This window comes from Alosa pseudoharengus, unplaced genomic scaffold (genome assembly GCF_046254945.1).
Source record: "Alosa pseudoharengus isolate Yale_2024_CS ecotype anadromous, Long Island Sound unplaced genomic scaffold, YU_APseudo_1.1 YU_APseudo_1.1_scf_12, whole genome shotgun sequence".
Classification (NCBI taxonomy): Eukaryota; Metazoa; Chordata; class Actinopteri; order Clupeiformes; family Clupeidae; genus Alosa; species Alosa pseudoharengus.
In genome coordinates this window covers 10,516,683-10,538,244 of record NW_027468587.1, presented here as the reverse complement: position 1 = coordinate 10,538,244, position 21,562 = coordinate 10,516,683, and the positions used below count along the sequence as shown (strand labels likewise).

The 21,562-nt window shown below is 44.5% G+C and overlaps 1 protein-coding gene across 1 annotated transcript in view; it reads left to right on the top strand.

Annotated features, from left to right (window-relative positions):
- Positions 1 to 21,562, top strand: part of c1s.2 (complement component 1, s subcomponent .2) — a 32,191-nt gene that overhangs the window by 4,493 nt on the left and 6,136 nt on the right. Inside the window, exons 8-18 of the mRNA XM_076279645.1 lie at positions 416 to 506; positions 654 to 776; positions 1,256 to 1,330; positions 1,455 to 2,125; positions 3,864 to 4,004; positions 4,426 to 4,609; positions 6,251 to 6,388; positions 6,797 to 6,999; positions 7,379 to 7,526; positions 8,896 to 9,014; positions 9,437 to 9,515. Coding sequence (XP_076135760.1) covers positions 416 to 506; positions 654 to 776; positions 1,256 to 1,330; positions 1,455 to 2,125; positions 3,864 to 4,004; positions 4,426 to 4,609; positions 6,251 to 6,388; positions 6,797 to 6,999; positions 7,379 to 7,526; positions 8,896 to 9,014; positions 9,437 to 9,515 — 1,972 coding nt within the window. The remainder of the gene's footprint in view (positions 1 to 415; positions 507 to 653; positions 777 to 1,255; positions 1,331 to 1,454; positions 2,126 to 3,863; positions 4,005 to 4,425; positions 4,610 to 6,250; positions 6,389 to 6,796; positions 7,000 to 7,378; positions 7,527 to 8,895; positions 9,015 to 9,436; positions 9,516 to 21,562) is intronic.

Genomic DNA, 21,562 nt, shown 5'->3' with positions numbered 1-21,562 from the left:
TCCAGCATGGGGTGGGCCTATACAATGACAGACAAGGGAGTATGGTTAGGAGTGCTGTTGAACACAACCAATGGCTGAGCTGATGGCGTCAGTATTAATTATAAATGTGTAAATGTGAACCTTCGTTTAAAAGAAATGCTGTGATTCGGTAAGAGTTTATTGTAGTAAATTAAGTTCAAATTCACTGCTGGTTATGGCCCTTGGAAATGGGAAGGGATGGGAATGAAGGGATGATGCATACCCAGACTAATTATTTTCTGAGAATCAGTCAGGTGTTAGCCAGGCTAGATATACGGACTCAGAGAGAAATAACCTTTCTCCAGAAAAGTGATAAATAAAATAAAATAAAATAAAATAAAATAAAATAAAATAAAGAAATAAAAGTTAAATGTCACTCACCCTTTCATCCAATCAGACCATACTAGGTCCTGGCATTAAAAGTAATATGACATTTGAGAGCAGATGCCAGAAGAATGGAGGATGGAAGCCTGTCTACAACTGTGAAAGTAAGCAGAGTCCTGGAGGCACCAACTACGTTTTCTAGTAACTTTAAAGGATCAGCTTCCGTAACATCACACACAGACTCAGATGTCTTCTTTCTCGTGTTTTTGTTTCTTTGCTCTCACCTCTTTTCTTCCTTTTGACCCTAACAGTGGTAGAATGTGAGGAGCCCACTCTTCCACATGCAGTAAAACTGGTGGGACATTTGTCTACACAATACAAGAGTGAACTTCAGTTCGCCTGCATCTCCAAGTATTACAAACTGGAAAGTGATGGTGAGCAGAAGGAATTAAATGGATGTTCGATGTCTGTGTAAATGAATGTCTGTTTGTGTTTGTTTGTTTGATTTATATGTCATTCACATATAAATAAATAACATTGAGTCTAAACCTGAAAACAGGACTACAGGACTGATATAATGGAAGTCTAAAACCAGTTACACACTGTAATTTCTCTCAGTCGCATTGTACCTCACTACACGTTTCATTTGGTCACGATTACTCTGCAAGTCAGCAGATCCATCTGAAGCTGGAGGCTAGCGCTGATTGTTATATCTTCTTAGTGGGTCAAACTGCATGACTAATTAAACAAGATTTGGTCTGGTGTCGGACTCAAATAAGACCAAAATTGCACAGTGTATGTCTGTCTTTAGGTGTTTAGTGTACCTGTCTGTCTACCCCTCCCTGTCCTGTCTGTCTGCCTGTCCATCTGTCGGTCTCTCTTCCTGTCTGACTCTCCCCCTTCCTCCAATCAGAGGTCTTTACATGTGAGGCAGACGGACTCTGGAAATCCAGAACTGGTCATACCAAAATGCCGAGATGTCTTCCAGGTGAGGTGTTTTTTTCCCCCTGTGAAATAACAATGTCAATAGTAAGTAAGACTACCCTATACACGGCTTTCTGTGCCTCAACCCAACTGCAACTTGTTTTGTTCTCCCCCGACTTTATCTGCAGTTTGTGGAGTGACAGAGGGCCAGAGCAGCAGCAGCAGGATCCTGGGTGGGAGGAGGGCTAAACTGGGAGAGATCCCGTGGCAGCTCCTCATCAAAGAGCCAAGGAGAGGAGGGGCCTCCCTGATCAGTGACCAATGGGCTGTAACTGCCGCTCATGTGGTGGATGGGATCAAAACAAACACACTGTTAGTACGTGGGGGTATGATTGACGGTGCCGCCCAAAATGCCGTCGTCATGTACGCTGAGAAGATTATAATCCACCCTGGCTATGAGAAAGGCACATCTGATAATAGTCGAACAACATATGACAATGACATCGCTTTGCTCAAAATGTCCAGAAAGGTAGAACTCGGTCCGAACCTGATCCCAATCTGTTTGCCAGAGAGGGCTGCTGCAAAAGTGGGGGAGATGAGCACCGTGTCAGGGTATGGGATGATAGAGAGGGCAGACAAAGCTAGAATGTTGCATTATGCAGACATAGCAGAAATAGAGAAAGAGAAGTGCAAGGAAACACCACGTAATAACGACGGCAATCGTCTACTTTTCACTGAGAACATGTTCTGTGCAGGAATGGAAGGCAAGGACAGCTGCGGTGGTGACAGTGGAGGTCCTCTGTTTGTGCCCAGGGTGGGTTCTGGGACACCAGATAAACCCTACAGGCTGAAGGGCATAGTGTCTTGGGGTGCTTTCTGTCGTGACAGGAACTATAAGGGATATTACACCAAGGTGCAGAACTATCTGGACTGGATAAGGGAGACCATGGAGAAGGAGGGTGATGATTAGAAGAGAAAGACTCAAGTCAGACATCTCATCATATATTCAGTCATATATTCAGGCATATGCCATTCACCTTTGGTATTAAAGGCAAAGTCCTTGATTATAATTCAAACGCTTTGTGTATAAACTCAGCAAAATTATGTTTGCTCAGAAAGAGAACAACTCCAGAGTTTGTGTGCTGTAAATGGCAAAACAAACAAAGAGACACAGACGAAGTCACTACACCGTTCCAGCTAAAATACCAGCTCATCCTCCCTCTAGAGGACAGAAGGCAGAAGTGCACTTGGCTGCACCTGCTCCTCCTAAAGTACATAACGGTGTGTTTGCCTGCATCAAGTGCTATACCTTTAACACAATTAAAGGCATTTTCAAACAATAATCATTTGTGTGTATTTAAATTTTGAATTTATTTTAAATATCAAAGTGTTAAAGATAGATCTATCTATCTAGGTGTTTAAACAACTTTTTAATAGACACTAACATGTAACCAGCCAGCTGCTTTAGCTCTGCGGTATCTCTGTTAAGTCTGAATTATATTGTATTGCTTCCACATGACTGACCCATGCCAATAAATAAATATTTCTTGTCATTTATTCATCCAAACACTATTATTTATCTTGCTGCTGAAAGACTGGAGATTCCCAGTGTATGTTAAAGGATTGTGTTTATGTCACTGTCAAGATGAGCTGAATGAGTTGGAAAAACGTTAACATAACTTAACAAAGTCAATTCTGAACAAAACAAAAAAACAAAGCTGGGTTGGACCAGGAAGCCAGTTGATCCACCATGGAATTGAAACCACTGTGGAATTTGTCCCTTTGAGCAAACAACCCTGCAACATCCCAGCGTTTTACGGGAATAGAGGAGTCTTTTCACCTCCCACCTCACCAAGTCTGCACGTCGATCTCTCTATCCCTCTCTCATGTCTGTCTCTCTCCTCCTTTCTCTCTCTCTCTTTCTCTCCCTCTCTCTCTCCTCCTTTCTCTCTCTTTCTCTCTCTCTCTCTCTCTCTCTCTCTCTCTCTCTCTCTCTCTCTCTCCTCTAACTCTCCCTTTCTCTTGTAGCCAAACCAAACATAACTACTTCACTGATGTGACTTTTAGACTGCTGGTCCAGGATCAATCACCATTTTTACCAACTGAAGCATGTAATAACACAACAGTCTATAGAGAGTTTGTTGTTGATTGCTGACTGTATGTGCATAAAAGCGAGCAGGCCTAATACTCAACATGAAGTGGAAATATTCCGTTCTCTGGTGAGTCTGGATTAAGTGCATCAAGTGCTTGTTTTGTTGTGATAGCTGCAGAGTGTTTGCATACCCTGCCATGGCGTCTGAATTTGACCCATTTTATTCCAGAAGTAAGAGAAATATTCCTTAATATGCATAAGACTTCTGGAATAAAATGAACATACATGTAGTGTCATCAATTGGATTAAATTGTATATGTGAAGTCAGGCTAAACTATCATACACACCCACCCAACACACACACATCAAGAGCACACGAACCCATTCTCCTTCACACTTTTAACATCCATGTCTCTGTTGGTGTTCCAGCACCCTTTTGGGTGTGAGTGTGTGTGTGTGTGAGTCGGTCTCTCCTGTCCCTGAAGTGATGTACGGGGAGGTCAAGTCTCCTCTGTACCCCCAGCCTTACCCAGCTGGTGTGTATGAGGAGTGGGATCTGACCGTCCCCACCGGCTACAAGATCCAGCTCACCTTCACCCACCTGGACATCGAGCCTTCAGACGACTGCTACTATGACTCACTAATGGTCAGTACCCGAGTCTGAGTGTTTTTTTTTTTTTTTTTTGCTACTTTGAGTTTTTGCTGCTAAAACATTCACTGAACAACTGGGTTAACTCACTAAGATATATGTTTATGTATTTATGTGTTTATTTAATTATTTGTTTGTTTATTGTGCCGTCTTCGTAAACGTAGGCTACTTAGCTATCCAACATAAGCTGAGGACCTGACGTTTAAGTATAAGTATAAGTATATAGAGAGCCTAATAAAGAAATAAATCAGTGTGGCATAATCAATGAGTAAGAGAATAAAAGAAAACAAATGAAAAAAGGCCTGACCAACTCTGGCACAGCCACCTAGGTCCTAGACACAGCTCGTCTCTGTGGCGTGAGAGAACGGAATGAGATGGCCTCCTCTTTTCTACTTTAACGTAGCGCTTCACTTTTTAGGTCATATATAATGACAACATTTTGTGGAAGTTCTGTGGTCAAGCCAACTCTGCTGATGGAAATCACCCTGGCAACCAGCCTATTTTGGCCCCTGGCAACCGCCTCCGCTTGATTTTCCAAGCAGATGAGACCAACCCGGGACTGCACAAGCACCTCGGTTTCTCAGTGTTCTACCAGGCCGTGGGTGAGTGCATCCTCCATTACACAACCACAGGAGGTCAGTCATGTGCTATGTCGCCACAGGAGGTCAGTCATGTAGTTATAAACATGCGATAACAGTCATTACAGGGCTTATACAATATCTATAGGGAATGTTTTAACATTTATGTTAAGGTATAACTCTTTTATAAACTGGGTGTTACATGTGGTGAGGCTATTGAATGATGAGAAACAATGGATACTGTAATTCAGTTCAGTGTTACTCATTACGCGGCTCGCGAGCCACTTGCGGCTCGTCAAGCTATTGGTGGCTCGCATGCAGCTTTGGCGAGATTTCGCCAAATTTGGTTTTACTAATTTTGAGTAGGCCTAAACTGTTCGCCAAAGGCCATCCTCTCTGGCCCCAGCTTGATAAAAACAAAAGTAGGCTCTGATTTAGCCTAGTCTACTACTGTATGACTTCAACGAGGTGATCTTTAGTTTCGTTCTGCTTACAGTAGGCCTATCTCACTGCCACTTGCAACGCCTTTGAATGCAATCCGCTGCCCTGTTTACCGGCAATGCTACAGCGGACTTAAACTGCCACCTTGTGGCGATAAGTTGTAATACATTTCATGCAGCTGCGTGTATCTTTTACTGTCTATGCGTGTATCACGGAAAGCGCGAATGTGCTATGTGGCCATTTCTAAATGGGACCCACTGTAGGCTATGTGGTAACACAGCCAATATATTTTTTCAAATGTGCTTAATAAACATACAATACTGCACTACAAAAACACAAACATCTGAATTAGCCTATACTTCTTCCTTCACCCAAATAATGAAGGTGAAAGGAAGTTATTAAGCTTTGGCTGTATATATTTAGCTGTTTTGGATGTGTTATTTTTTTGTGTGGGATATTTATATGTAGAAATGCACATTTGCAAAGGTGAGTTAGTATGTTGTCTTAAAAGTGGCTCTCTTTTTGATTTTGCACTGCCAATGTGGCTCTTGTGAAAAAAATAGTGAGGATCACTGCTGTAATTCTTCATTAAAGCTGAATAAAGGTAGAGGTGATCCGGTCCTTATCAACTTGTCTAGAGGGTAAAGTACCATCTGGAAATCTTTGGCAGAAAATAGCATGTTGGTGTGCTTCACCGACCAGAAACTATAGCTAACATAGTGACGTGGATCTGATTCAAATCTGGTCCAGACCCTGGCCAGTGTTTGGCTCTAGCCTCTAACCTCTGGTGTGTGTTTTGTGTGTGTGTGCTGTGTCTATGCTGTGTGTATGCTGTGTCTGTGTGCTGTGTGTGTGTGCTGTGTCTGTGCTGTGTGTCTGTGCTGTGTGTGTGTGCTGTGTGTGTGTGCTGTGTCTGTGTGTGTGTGTGTGCTGTGTGTCTGTACTGTGTGTGTGTACTGTGTGTGAGCTGTGTGTGTGTGCTGTGTGCGTGCTGTGTGTCTGTACTGTGTGTGTGATGTGTGTGTGTGCTGTGTCTTTGCTGTGTGTGTGTACTGTGTGTGTGTGCTGTGTCTGTGCTCTGTGTCTGTGCTGTGTGTGTTTGCTGTGTGTGTGCTGTGTGTGTGTACTGTGTGTGTGTGCTGTGTGTGTGTGCTGTGTGTGTGTGTTGTGTGTCTGTACTTTGTGTGTGTGTGTGTGCTGTGTGTCTGTGCTATGTGTTGTCAGATGTGGACGAGTGTGCGGAAGGGGCGGAGCCAGGCAAGACCTCACCCTGCTCCCAGATCTGCCTCAACACCCTGGGCTCCTACTTCTGCTCTTGTCACCATGGCTACGACCTCCGTGCCGACCAGCGCACATGTATGCGTAAGTATTTGAGAATTCTTATCCAATCTGTATTTGGGCCAGACCAAGCCCCCATCCATTTATGATGTCAGTCTCAGTATGTAAATATATTGATATGTATTGTGTGCTGTATGCTGCATGTATTTGAATGTATATGAATATGTATGTATTGTATGGTGCATGTCATATACTTCTCTGTGTTGATTTTGTATGTATTTGACTGTATGTTTTAATATAATATATATAATATGTTATATAATATGTTAGATAGATAGATAGATAGATAGATAGATACTTTATTGATCCCCAAGGGGAAATTCAAGGGTCTCAGTAGCATACAGACATCACACACAACATGCACTTACAGCAGAAATGGTAAATATAAGTATGTTATAATATATATAATATGTTATATAATGTCTTTGCCAGCGAGTTGCCAGGCTGGGGAGTTCCATGAGCTGGAGGGCACCCTGAGCAGTCCGGGCTACCCGGAGCCCTCTCCCCACGGCCTGCACTGCCTCTACAACATCTCCGTGGAGCCTGGCTTCCTCATCACACTCAACTTCACACACCACTTCCACATCGAGCACATCAACAACCCACAGCCCTCCTGCCTCTACCACTGGCTGCAGGTGTGTGTGTGTGTGTGTGTGTGTGTGTGTGTGTGTGTGTGGGTCTGTGTGTGTGAATGTGTGTGTGTGTGTGTGTGTGTGTGTGGGTCTGTGTGTGTGTGTGTGTGTGTGTGTGTGGGTCTGTGTGTGTGTGTGTGTGTGTGTGGGGGTCTGTGTGTGTGTGTGTGTGTGTGTGTGTGTGTGTGTGTGTGTGTGGGTCTGTGTGTGTGTGTGTGTGTGTGTGTGTGGGTCTGTGTGTGTGTGTGTGTGTGTGTGTGTGTGTGTGTGTGTCTGTGTGTGTGTGTGTGTGTGTGTGTGTGTGTGTGCATATGCGTGCGTGCGTGTATGTGGGTATATGGGTTTGTCCATCAGTAATGGACTGTATCTCTGTCCCCTGCAGGTGACCATCCCGGGCAGTAAGCCTAGGAAGCTGTGCGGGAGCGAGAGCCCCGGCGTCATGGTCACCGGCTCCCACTGGGTCCAGCTGGAGTACCACACGGACTGGGCCGGACTGAGCCGCGGGTGGAGCCTCCACTACACCACCCAGAGTGAGAGAGGGAAGGGGGGGGGGAGGAGAGAGGGAAGGGAGATGAGGGGTGTGAGGAGAGAGGGAGAGAGAGAGAGAGGTGGGGTGAGGGGTGTGAGGAGAGAGGGAGAGAGAGGGAGAGAGAGAGGGAAGGGAGATGAGGGGGGTGAGGAGAGGGGGGTGAGGAGAGAGGGAGAGAGAGGTGGGGTGAGGGGTGTGAGGAGAGAGGGAGAGAGAGGGAAAGAGAGAGGGAAGGGAGATGAGGGGTGTGAGGAGAGGGGGGTGAGGAGAGAGGGAGAGAGAGGTGGGGTGAGGGGTGTGAGGAGAGAGGGAGAGAGAGAGGGAAGGGAGATGAGGGGTGTGAGGAGAGAGGGAGAGACGAGGGGTGTGAGGAGAGGGGGGTGAGGAGAGAGGGAGAGAGAGAGAGAGAGGGGGGGGTGAGGGAGATGCAGTGCAAAAAAGTGCAGAGAGAGATGGAGGGAGAGATGGGGGATTGGAGAGAGAGGTGGCTCTCTGAATAGCGGATAGCTGACTGAATTGTAGGGAGAGATGCAGAGAAGAGGGAAAGGAGAAACAGGAAGCGAGTGAGAGGAAGTAGTGTCGGGAAGCAAAAGAAAGTGAAACGGTTGAAAAGAGTGACGAGAAAGAGTGAGACTTCCTGGTTAATGGTGGACTGTCAATGAGAAAAGGACTGAAAACAGACAGAGACAGGAAAGGAAAAGAGAGTAAGAAAGAGTGTGTGAACAACAGACGGAGTGGGAGGTTGTCCCTCCGGTATGGGTATGATGGAGAGGGTATGATGGAGAGAGCAGTGTGAACATAACTAACACAATAAACGACAAACAATCCAAACTGAGCCCCTGTATCCTCTTCCTCTCTGAAATCTGGTGTCTGTGTGTCTAAGTCACATATGGCTCATCTGTAAGGAAGACACAAACAACAAACCACAGCCACTACAACAACTCATGCTTTTAGAGGGCAAATACTCTCCCAATATCTAGCTATCCGTCGGGTCAGGGCTGGACTGTTCACATAAAGTTGTACTCACCACTTCCTAATATGGACATTAGTGGAGCCAAAAGAGTGCTTATTTTAGATAATTACTTTGAGGGTATTGCTTTGAGATCATGAATTTAAGAGTATTGCTTTGATAGTATTGGTGTGGTGGTATCGTAGTGTTTAAGGAGAACGCAGTAGCCAAAAAGTTGTGGGTTCCAGCTTCCACCGCTGTGTCCTTGAGCAAGGCACTTAACCCCGAGTTGCTCCCGGGACAATGTAACAATGCCATTGTAATATAATTGACATAGTATGTAAGTCGCTTTGGAAAAATGAATAAATGTATTACATTGAGAGTATTGCTTTGGTCAAAGTTCTGGTTTTGTTTCTCTCAGGAGTGAAGTGTGAAATTCCCAACGGCGTGGCTAACGGCCGCGTCACCCCTTCCCTGACCGAGTACCTCTACAAAGACTACATCCACGTGCGCTGTCTTAAGGGCTACAAGCTGATGCAGGTGAGAGCAGGGCAGATGTATCTCTCTGCCCTACTGATGCACTGGGGTCAGCTCAGGTCATGGGAGCAGTTTCCAACAACAAGACTTGTGTCTCGCCTGGCGCCACGATGCACCGGATGTAAGACAGGGCCCAGAGTATTCCAAATGAGTTCAAAATGATCCCTGAATAATGACTGTCTATCTTCCAGCGATGATAGTTGTTCAACAATGTTTTAAGGATGGCTGAGGAAGGCAGACTCTGTGCCACACTCATCCCAGACCCGTGCCACAGTGTGCTCTAACCGGTCTGGGAGGAGGCGATGGTGAAAGAGGACCTGTGCTCACTGTGCTGAAAGTCACTGACAAATCAAGCACACTCATAATCAAAACCAAATGAGTGGTGTTATTTTCTCATGTGGCTGCTTCCCTGCTCTCCTCTGCAGGATGGAAGGGAGATCGAGGCCTTTGGATCCATGTGCCACAGTAACGGGAGATGGCACAAGTCTCTTCCGGAGTGCCACAGTAAGGCTTGGACTCTTACTATATGACACTCAACACCTCAGTCCACAAGCTCTGTCCACTCTTACAACCACATACTTCGAAACTCATCCCATTCAACTCTGCATGCATTTAAATGTTTTTTTTTTAAATTACTCAGTCTTTCTTATTTGCTTGTTACATTTAGAGCCAACTAGATTTTAGATTCTTAGTTACAACCATTCCTGAGTGCCCTTGCCTGTGACCTTGATATGGGTGTGTTTTGTGGACTGGCTACTTATGATGTTTCCTTCTCTCCTGCAGTCATTGACTGTGGATACCCCGAGATTCTGCTGAATGGAAACTTCACTTTTGTCTCCAACACGAAAGACAACGAGTACCGCTCCATCATCAAGTACACCTGCAATGAGCCCTACTACTCATTTGACAAAAACCATGGAGGTACAGCACTGGGAAGGCATCGTGCCCTTATATATGGCAAAAAAACTGTAAATGAAGAAAATAAATGATATTTACTTGCTTAGAAGGCAAAACTCATAAGTCTCTTTCTCTCTCTTGCGTGTCCTCTGTGTGTGTCACCCTCATTGGTAGCGGTGCAGTTCACCTGTGAGGCGAATCGCAAGTGGACGCAAACCAGCAACAATGATGTCATTCCTGTGTGTGTGCCAGGTAGGTGTACTACTGATGCAAATGTGAAAACTTATTCTCCAATGCAGAGCTTGGCCGAGGATACTCTACACTGCTTTGTGTCGCTCGAGGAGTGCTTCGCCACAGTCTTGCCAATTAATTATTAATAACATGACACCTTGGCAACTGTTATCCATAACATAACATAACATAACATAACATAACATAACATAAGTAAGGGATAACGGCCGCCGAGGTGTCCTGTTATACGGAATTAATGGACGAGGGCGAGGGGCAAAACTCCCCGACGCGCAGCGGAGGGGAGTTGCCTCCGCCCTCGTCCATTAATTCCGTATAACTGGACACACCTTGAAGGCCGTTATCCCGCTTATCACCCGGTTGCCACTGTAAAGCAAAGGAAACACGCGGTTCCGTTTAAAAAGAAGCTCACTAGTTCAGCTTGTTGTACAACTTTAGCATGGACAGTTAGCTTGTTTACAGTTGATTCCATTGTTGCGAAGCCTGCAACCAAAGATTCTAGAGCGTCGTCCTACTATGGTTGTTATAGTTACCATTCATAAGCATTGATATGGAACGGTGTCCTGTTATTCAGAATTAATAGCCACTCCACCAGCCAATCAGCCAAGAGTATTTCTTCTCTCCGGGTGATAAGTTATGTTATCCATAACATAACATAACATAACATACCTCAACACAGCCACATTAACTGCACCAAATCCCTCTTTTTTATTCCCTCATCTCCACAGTGTGTGGACGTCCAGTCAAGTCCTTTGAGCGTCGCCAGCGGGTGCTTGGGGGGAAGGTGGCTCAAGCAGGGGAGTTCCCCTGGCAGGTGCTGCTCAAAGTGGGTGGCCGTGGAGGAGCAGCGGTCATAGCACCCAAATGGATCCTGACCGCAGCTCACAACCTGGCGTCTGCGTCAAACAATTGGCCAGAGGTAGTCTATACATGCTTCTCTGGGCCAGAGGTCTATACATGCTTCTCTGGGACAGCGGGGGTTAACTGACAGGTTCCTGAACCTCAAGTACATTTGGATGCAGACAAACAGTAAATACATAAATGTGGATGCAGAAACTGTAAATGGCTTTGAGTAAAAAATCTGCTGAATATCTGAAAAGCTGTACTAGGAAATACAGTATATACGTCTGCTTTCATTCATAACAGGGATCTGAGTTACAGTCAATGAATTCCCTAAAAGAATTGCCTATTTAGTTGTCAAAGTATTATAAAGTCTATGAAAATTATAAAACCAGTTGATGTTCTGTTTTTAGTTCATTAATCAAAACTTCTTTCACAGGTGTATGTTGGACACACTGATGTCCACCAGATAACAAAATCACCCTCTCTGGAAGTGGACTCCATACATGTTCACCCCCAATTCAATAACCCAGATGGAAATAGTAACTATGACAATGACATCGCCCTCATCAAGCTTAAGCAGCCAATCACATTTAGTGCAGATGTTATGCCACTGTGCCTACCCCCAGCGAATGCCCAATACCAAACAGGCAAAATGGGGTAAGAGAAACTAGACATGTGCATGTTGAAAGCTTATGATTAAGGTCTGCTAACAGCTGATCATTTTGGTTGCATTTACAGGACTGTGTCAGGGTTTGGTGTCACAGAGGAAAGTATTGCCAATGAGCTCAGGTATGTGCAGCTCCCCCTGGTGGACCAAGGTCACTGTCGCACCTCCATTGACTCGAAAAGGACGACCCACAGTGACATCTCCATCTTCACTAGCAACATGTTCTGTGCTGGGTTCCCTGAGGGCAGTAAAGACGCCTGCCAGGGGGATAGTGGTGGGGCTTATGTTTTGAAGGAGGACGATGGGCGCTACTGGGCAGCTGGGATTGTAAGCTGGGGAATCAACTGCGGGGTAAAGGGCACTTATGGGGTATACACCAGAGTTGGCCAGTACTTGGACTGGATCACCAAGACCATGGAGGGAAACGCTAATTAGAAGGGAATGAATTCTAAATAAATTATGTCAAGCATAAAGCAGCTCACATAATATTTCAGTGGTTAAAAGTTCAAGTTGATTTATTATTTCTCAATAAAATCCTAGAAAAAAACAAATGTGTATGTGTATTGTTTATGATAATTTATGGTCAGTGAGGATAGGAGCAGGCTTCACTCAATTTGTCTATTTCTAAACTTTAGGAGTGCTGGCCTGGATAGTTATACATACAAGAAAAATAGGAGAGAGGCCGCACTATGCATACATACATACGCATTTCGGCGTGTGCCTTCTTCAGTGTGCTATGATAATTTATGACAATGTAATTCTGAAAAGTGGTGACAAAAGTACATTTCTGAATCAAATAGACAACTTAAACAAATGCAGCACGTTTTAGGTGCACCAGAGAGTATGTGTACAGTGCCCTGTAGAAGAGGAGCACAGAGAGTATGTATATAAGTAAGTATATATACTCTTATATATAGTATCGATGCTAATAAAATAGGTATTGTGACATTTTTAATTTCAGGGTATCACGATTCTTTTGTGGTATCGGTGCACCGTGCAACACTAGCAGATAGAGTATGTGTCCTGTAGTGGAGCACATTCCTCTTCAGACAGTAATACATTCACTGGAGTGGAAGGGCAATACTAATGCTGAGTGGCATATTGTTATAGAGGCTTTAAAGAGTGTGTTGCTGCTGAAGTGCCTAGTGACATGCATATGAAATATTGTTTTCAAGTTTAGTGTGTGCACTAGATACATTCACATGCGCACCAGAACTTTCTCATGCTCATCAGAAAGTCAAAGCGCATAAGAGGACAAATGCAAACACATTTTTGTATGTTTTTGGTGCTCTCTGGTGCTAGTTTTTAAACTAAAAATGTATTGAAATAACACCAAAGATAGTTTGCAAACTTTATATATAAAAAGCTTACCAATTATGCACACACATGCACAAGTGAACAAAAACAAATACTATAGCACATACACACAACAGGAGGAAGTACATGCATTAAAGTTCAAGGTCACAAGTAGTCATGGTGAAATAGTTCAAGGTCACAAGTAGTCATGGTGAAATAGTTCAAGGTCACAAGTAGTCATGGTGAAACAGTTCAAGGTCACAAGTAGTCATGGGGAAATAGTTCAAGGTCATAAGTAGTCATGGTCAAATAGTTCAAGGTCACAAGTAGTCATGGGGAAATAGTTCAAGGTCACAAGTAGTCATGGTCAAATAGTTCAAGGTCACAAGTAGTCATGGGGAAACAGTTCAAGTGGATTTGTGCCATTCCTCAAAACAGTTCCTGCCCAACAGCAGGCAGAGGGAAACATCACATCCCTTGCACCTCCATGCCGTGTGGTGTCTCTTGCCTTTGCTCTTCCTGCACAGCACACAGGTGTGACGAGCCTGTTTAGGTTGACGCCTGGCATCGGGACACAGCTTGGCCACCGGAACAGGCACGTGGTCACTGCTAACCTGTTTGTGATGAGTCCCCTTGTTTGACACCTCACACAGCTGCGCAGTCAGCTCCTTCATGAAGGCCTTGTAGGTCAGCGGTGTTTGCTGCCGTTGAGCGACCAGCTCGTTGTAGATGATGCATGCGTTCCTGGCAGCCATGTCCAGGAAATGAAAGAACAACTTCCTGTTCCAATCCATGGTCTTGTGCAGTGTTGCGAAGTACTGATTCAGTGGGTCTGACACATCAACGCCGTCCATGTACTTGTTGTAGTCCACAACAGGTGAGGGGCATGGGTAAGTCTCGGTTGTGGAGGCACCGTTTCTTGGCTTCACGGTCCGCTGCACTGTGTCCCCAGTGTAAGCTGTGTGTATCGTGGAGCAGACAGACACTTCTTCTGCATCCATCCACTTCACAAACAGCAGAGGACCGTCCCTTATCCATCTGATGGCTCCTCTGTCCGAACTCTTGGTCAGCGCGTTAAATGTGCTGCGGGGGCAGTTCTTTATTGCATAACTGTGCATACCACAAGCACCAACGTTTTGCCCATGCAAGGCCCTGAAGAGCTTTGGGCTTGTGAAGAAGCTATCCATGTAAACATGATAGCCAGAACCCAAGAAGGAATGATCCACAAGTGACATCACAGCATCATACGAAACTTTTCGCCCCATGTGTCGGCTGTGCTTTCCTGTAAACACAGCAAAATCTACTATATATCCGTTGCTTGCATCAGCAAGCACAAATAACCTGAAGTTGTTGGTTGCTGAAGTGCGGTCATGCATGACTAGGTTCTTGTGAGGGTGATATAAGGCTTTGCATGTGGTTCGGAACGTGTCCAGCAGAGGTTTCGCTTGGAACAGGCTGTCGTGTTCTGGTGTTCCCATCTTCTTGTCGTTTTCCTGGTCCTTGTGTGGATCACTCATTTTAACATTCCCGGAGATATTTCTACACCTCTGCCTGCTCATCACAGTGGCTGGGAATGGTATGGAGAAAATGTTATTCTGCCGCCAGTAGTCATGGATGTGGTCCAGTTTTATCACGGACATGTAGAAAATCAGTCCTATGTATTTGTACAACTCGCTGACGCCAACATCAGTCCACTTGGCGTTGCCTTTTGTCACATTAATTGCCGCTTGTTTGTTAGTGTTGTCACACAAAGTCTTGACAGCGTCCTCTGTGAAAAAGAGTTTAAACAGGTCCAGTGGGGTGTGGGTGTCTGCTGAACTCATCTGGACGCCAGGGGTCCTTGCAGGGCGGAATGCCAGTTCCGATAAAGCCTCATCAGTGTCCTCCTCGGTCTTCCATGACTGGGTGGGCTGGGCTGGTTGTGGACTGCTTCGCCTGCGTTTCTTTGGTGGTGGTGAGCCATCCTCTCCCTCAGTACTAGAACTGGACTCTTCATCCAGCTCATCATCATCATCATGGTCATCTCTGTAAGCACAAATATTTCAGAGATGCTGCATTTTAACAAAGCAATACTAAGGCCATTAGCACTAACATACATGTCACTACCTGAAAGTGCAGCAAGTTGGCCACAGCAGGAAAAAAATCATGCAGACCAAATTATTTTTACAAAAATGTAGTTACCTCTGAAGTTGCTGAGAATATTTTCTGACAGTATCAGTGTGGTAGTATTGTTTTGCTATGCAGGATATGCACATTATGGATTGCCTACTAAATGAATAAGGGCTCACGTACAGTAAAGTAGGCTATATGCCATTTAATTAAAATTGTATTAGCCTAAAATACATTTCAGTACAGTATTACTCTGCAACTACAAGAGACAAGTTTGTTCCGATGACAATATGGAGTCTTCGAAAACACAACACTGCCCATGCATTTGAGTACAGAGTGCCCAAGTGTACATGTATAGTAGAAGAGTGGTAGTTAAGACTTACTCGTTGGGCTGGTCAGCATCCTTGACCTGTGAGGACTGGGCGTCTTTACCGCAGACCCCCTCCTTCACGTCCTGTTCCACGCGACCCCTGCATCCTGTCCTCCTATGGTTCACCATCTTTCAACTCAAATGCAGAGTTTGCAGTTGGAAATGAGTGAACTGTGCAGGGGAAGCAGGAGAATGTTATATTGGAATTCAAGAGGGTAGGCTATTCTCTGGCCTCTCCCTCCTCCCTGTATCTAATCATCCTAGTTAATATTTGTATGGGATTGTAAATAAAAGGGGGTTACCTGCCGTGATAAGTCAGAGAAATAAGTCAGTTTTAGGTAACAAGTGTATTTTTTTTATATAGGCTACACTGTCTGGCCTACCTATTTATTTCTGTTGCAAAAGTAGCTCTGAGTTTTGACAAGATTGCACTCATATGCTATGACCGATTGTCTCAAAGCTTTTATCTGAGATCATGGATTCAGACTAAGCTCTCCTAGGGTTAGTAGCCTAATGTGGATGGATGGATGAATGGATAGATAGATAGATATACTGCATTAATCCCCAACCAAGTAGGCTATGTATACATACAAAATGGCTGTCTCGTTTCACATTATTTGTTATTGTACACATAAACATTGATACAAATCACAGCATGTATGTAATAGGAAAGAGTTCTTCGGGAGGTGCAGTTCTTGTAGCGGTGGGTGCGTCAGACCAAGTAGCCTACACGCACGGAGATGAAGAGGGTATCGACTTATCTAACTCTGGTAACCTAAAGTCGCAAAAAGACAGCGTGTTCCTTAACCTTAGGCTATACTACTCGTGTACCCTACTACTGTAGCCTACTGTTGTTCGCGAGAAATAATTGTTTCTTTGTAGCTAGTAATTTGGTCAATATCGCGAATGAAACTGAAACATTTTGAGACTAACTTATTAGAGCAAAGTTGATACCTTCGATGAACACAACACACAACTTAAATGAAGTTGCCTAAAAAAATGTAAAACTCACTTGCATCTGCAGCTCTCCACCGATGCTTAGCGAAGGCAGAGCGGACTTCGAAGTTTGTTTCTGTCGGTTACGATTGGCTAATGGTGTGATTGGTGCCAAGAAGGATGTGTCCCATAGGTTAGTTTTATGGCCAATAACCAAAGCTCTCTTGTTATTGTGGTCAGTCACATGCGCTTACGATTCGGACAAGTTATTTTGAAATTTTAGTGCTAGTGTTCCCAGAGCATTTTTAATATGTGGGCTCGGTTCACTTAGGCTTCCTTTACGTTACCACGTTATGATAATCTGTCGATTAATGAGAGTCTAGTTGAGGTCTAGTCTAGTGAGTGGCTTTGCACGCAGGAGAACTCCCACCTCATAGGCCTACATAACTGCAACTCTTTGCACCAGGACGGACTGACACACACATGCTGTTGGAAGATGGAGAGGGAAAAGTGGGTAAAAGACTGGTCTAGCCCACTGCAAACGCATAGCATTACCACCGCCAAGGAGTGGAGTGAAGAAGTTTCTGAGCAGTCCTTAGACTCGGACGACTATGGAAGTGATGATGACCTCTACTATTCGAAACGTCTCGATCCAGCTGAAGATGAACTGTAAAGTGTAACATTTCTACCTTTTTGTGTAAAGGGTTTTTGTGTTTTTGGACGGTTTTTTTTTAGAGATGAATGTTTGGGATGTGTTCAGATAACCATAGGCCTACTGGTTTTTGGGTGTAATAATCAGTTATTGACAATTTATCCAACTTGTAGACAATTTTTTCAAAGAAAAGATGTTTTGAAGAAGTCTTTCATCAAAATAATTTAGCCTGTATGCCAGTCCAGTTTAAGTCTTTCAATCCTGCATAATGAAGATTAGCCATTTTTGCTCAAGTGTGAATGGCTGTAATATGTCAGAAGAATGTGTTGCAGATGTGAATGATTGGAATGTGTTTAAATCCAGGTTGATAATCAGATGTGTCATTTTAAAATACCTTTTTTTCTATCTACAGAAATGAAAATGATGTAGATATGGTAGATGAGCTGTCAAGTACAGAATACAACGAAGAGGAGGAACTCATTAGTCCCCCACCAAGAAAAAGACGCAGGTGTAGTAGTGCACAAGTGGCCCAACCAACGCTGGCATGGAAGACAGGGAAAGACGTAGACACGGATCCACCAGGAGTGCGATTCTGCCCCGCACGGACGCCGGGTGTTCAGATGAGTTCAACGGACACCCACACTCCACTAGACCTATTCAAACTCTTCTTCTCAGACAGGGCCGTCAAAACTTTGTGTGACTACACTAATAAGCAAGCTGCCATAAATGTTGCAAAAGGATGCGCATACAAGTGGGTTGATGTTGGTGTTCATGAGTTCTTCAGTTATATCGGACTGATTTTTTACATGGCCACAATCAAGCTGGACGAGATCAAAGATTATTGGCAGCAAGATGACATTTTCTCCATACCATTCCCAGCAACTGTGATGACCTGGGACAGATACAGATTTATCACCCGGAATGTCAAAATGAGCAATCCACACAAGGACCAGGAAAACGACAACAGAAAGGGAACACCAGCACACGACAGCCTGTTCCAAGCAAGACCTCTGCTGGACACAATCCGGACCGCCTGCAAAGCCTTCTACCACCCTCACAAGAACCTCGTCATGCATGATGGATTGACCGCAACCAAGGGCTTTAAGTTGTTTGTACTCGCTGATGCAGCCAATGGCTATGCTGTAGATTTTGCTGTTTACAGGAGAAAGAGTGGCTTCCAAACAGGAGAAGGGCTTTCCTATGACTCTGTGATGTCACTCGTGAGCCGTCCCTACTTGGGTTCCGGGTATCATTTGTACACAGACAGTTTCTACACAAGCCCAAAGCTCTTCAGAGACCTGCAGGGACAAAGCTTTGGTGCTTGTGGTCTGTACAGAGAGCACAGGAAGAACTGTCCTCGCAGCACATCTAACGCACTGGACAAGAACTCCAGCAAAGCCGCCATCAGATGGATCAGGGACGGTCCACTGGTGTTTGTGAAGTGGATGGACCGAAAAGAGGTGTGTGTCTGCTCCACGATCCATGCAGCCTATTCGGGGGACAAAATCCAGAGGTGGGAGAAGCCCAAAACTGGAGGCTCGAAGCCCAAGCTGTATCCATGCCCCTCATCTGTTGTGGACTACAACAAGTATTCGGGCGGTGTTGAGTTTCCATACCAGCTGATTCAGTATTACACAACACAGCATAAAGAAATGAGATGGTACAGGAAGTTGTTTTTGTACTTCCTGGATATCGCTGCAATGAACGCATATACCCTCCATAAAGAACTGACCGCCCAGCGGCAGCAGACGACACTGACCCACAAGGCCTTCATGGAGGAGCTGATGGCAGACCTTTGTGGGGTATCAAACAAGGCTTCTCACAAACGTGAAAGTTGTCAGCACGTGCCCGTTCCAGTGGCCTCTCTGCGACCTGATGTCAGCAAGCGAGCCGCCTCCGGCCGCACAACCTGCCTAATGTGCAGGATTGATGACAAGAAACAGAGCACTCCATGGAAGTGCAAGATTTGTGATGTTGCCCTCTGCCTGAAGTTGGAGAGGAACTGTTTTGAAAAATGGCACAAATGACCGTGGTTCCTTACAGCCAGGCAACTGTGACTGTCACTGAGACTGCTATTAGCCTTGTGGGTATTGTTGCCATTGTGTTGTACTGACTTTTTTTGACTTGGGGTTTAGTCTTGCACTGTCTGTATTGAAGCAAGTATTTGTATGTTCTGTCTGTATATTCTCACTGGTGACATGATTTCATTAAAATGTCAAACCCTTTTACTTTTTTAAAAATTTAGTTTGACTTACCAATTCACTCCCAGTTTATCTTCCTAAATAGACATGCAAAAACACCCTTCTGCTTGAGAAGTAATAGGATTTTCCCCCTTCCTAAAAAATGAATTAATGTAATTGTAGCAGGAGTGATTGTGTTTCCCTGAATTTCCCCCATGATTTCTGTGTCTCTCTTTTCCGTTCAATTTCTTTCCACGGTTGTGTTGGGAGAAGGGGGTGTGGAGTAAAAGTGATGTGGGGCTCAGGCCCAGGAAAATGAGCTAGCCCCAGCCCCGCCCCTCTCTCTCTCTTCTTGGACGATGCATCCTGAGAACATGCATGTTACACTGATTAAATTCTTAAATTCTGTAAGATCCAATTCAGTTTTCACTTGGACTTATTTAACAACAAAACACAACCAGAGTATAATTAAGGGAGGTCAAAACACTCCCGTTGCATAATGTTTCATAACTTGTATATCTCTCAACCCAACCTCGTTAGTAACCTAAATGGTTATATAATTGTAATGTGGTGGTGAGATGGAGCATGTTAAATACAAATGGATTCCATCTGTTTGTTGTACTGTACCAAAGATCCTTTATAAAAAATATTCCATTTACATAAGTATTCAGACCCTTTGTTATGACGCTTGCAATTGAGTTCTGGTGCATCCTACTTCTATCAATGGTCCTTGAGATGCTTCTACAACTTGATTGGAGTCCTCCTGTGCCTAAATTAATTCACTGGACATTATTAGGAAATTGTCCGTAGACCTGTGAGACAGGGTTGTGTGAAGACACAGATCTGGGGAAGGATACAAGACAATTTCTGCAGCATTAAAAGTGTCCAAGAGCACAGTAGCCTCCATCATTCTCAAGCTTGGAACAACCAACAGTCTTCCTAGATCTGGCCGCTCAGCCAAACTGAGTAATCCGAGACGAAGGGCCTTGGTCAGACAGGAAACCAAGGACCCAATGGTCACTATGCATGAGATCCAGAGTTCCTTTGAGAGGATGAGAGAAGTGTAAAGAAGGACAAACATCAGTGTTGGAGTATTGTGTGTAGATTGATGAGAAAAAATAAATTGTGGAAAAAGTGAAGCGCTGTGAATACTTTCCGTATGGACTGTAACCATCATGGTTGTGCAACAGCACTTTTGGGAAATGCACCCCTTGTTGGTCCTGTGTGGCCTGGATAGCATCCGACTCTGAACCAGATCAGGGCCGCATCAGGCCAGGCCAGGGGCCGCTTCGGCTTCGATTAGAGCTCTAGTCATTTATTTGCAACAGGCAGTTGTCCAACACAAGCATTGTTATGTGGTAGGGTAGCCTTTGGACTGTCACCATTGATTATTCCGAGGCTCTAACCATATCAGCTTGGTGGGAGGAGAAATAAACTCCAGTCCACGTTAAAGTCATTCAGATGATTAATTAAGTGCGGTTAAAGTGGTTTGTCCAACATGTCTATAAACTGGGCAAGTCCCCTTGGGTGAGTTATTTACCAACTTGTTTTTATCTCAACCACTTTGGCTATATCTACACAGTAGTATAATATAATAGTATAATGTAATATGTCATTTCACCATTTCCTGTATTTGTTGTGTGATGCTGTTAGTCATGGAGATGCTCTCTCTCTTTTCTTGGCATTTCTGTACCAGGCTGTTGTGTATGAGTGTGTGTGTGAGTGTGTGTGTGTGTGAGAGGGTCTCTCCTACGCCTGCAGTTCTTGATGGTCCAGGTAGTAACTGTCCTGTGCCTAGACCCTTACTGAATGGAGAGGCAGAGATTACCACTGATGGAGAGACTCAGGTTGTTGATTATCGCTGTCACAAGCCATACACTCTACGCAACGCCACATCGACTAGTGGGTGACACTTCTGTCTTTCTTCTTTTTCTGTAATTATTTTGGAAGTGGTGTTGGTGTGTGTGTGTGTGTGGGGAGGAGGGGGGGGTCACTCTGTATACACATACATATACATAAGAATGTAGTATATCTACAATTTCATTCAGAAATGCAGCTTACAAAAAGGCATGATCAATTCTAATTTTCAAAACACATGTGCCCATGTATATGCACTTATCCTCTGCCTTCCCTTATGTCTGTAGTCTGCTACACATGTTATATGCACCTCATTATCCTCTGCAGTCCGCTACACATGCTCAGAGGACGGCACGAAGACCACGAAAACAGAGACGCTCCTCCTAAGTGCGTTCCAGGTATGGAATTACTGGCAGATTTCTTTGCAGACATAAGTGTGTTGGGTTTTCCTACAATATTTCTTTCTGTGTGTGTGTGTACTTTTCTAGTATGCGG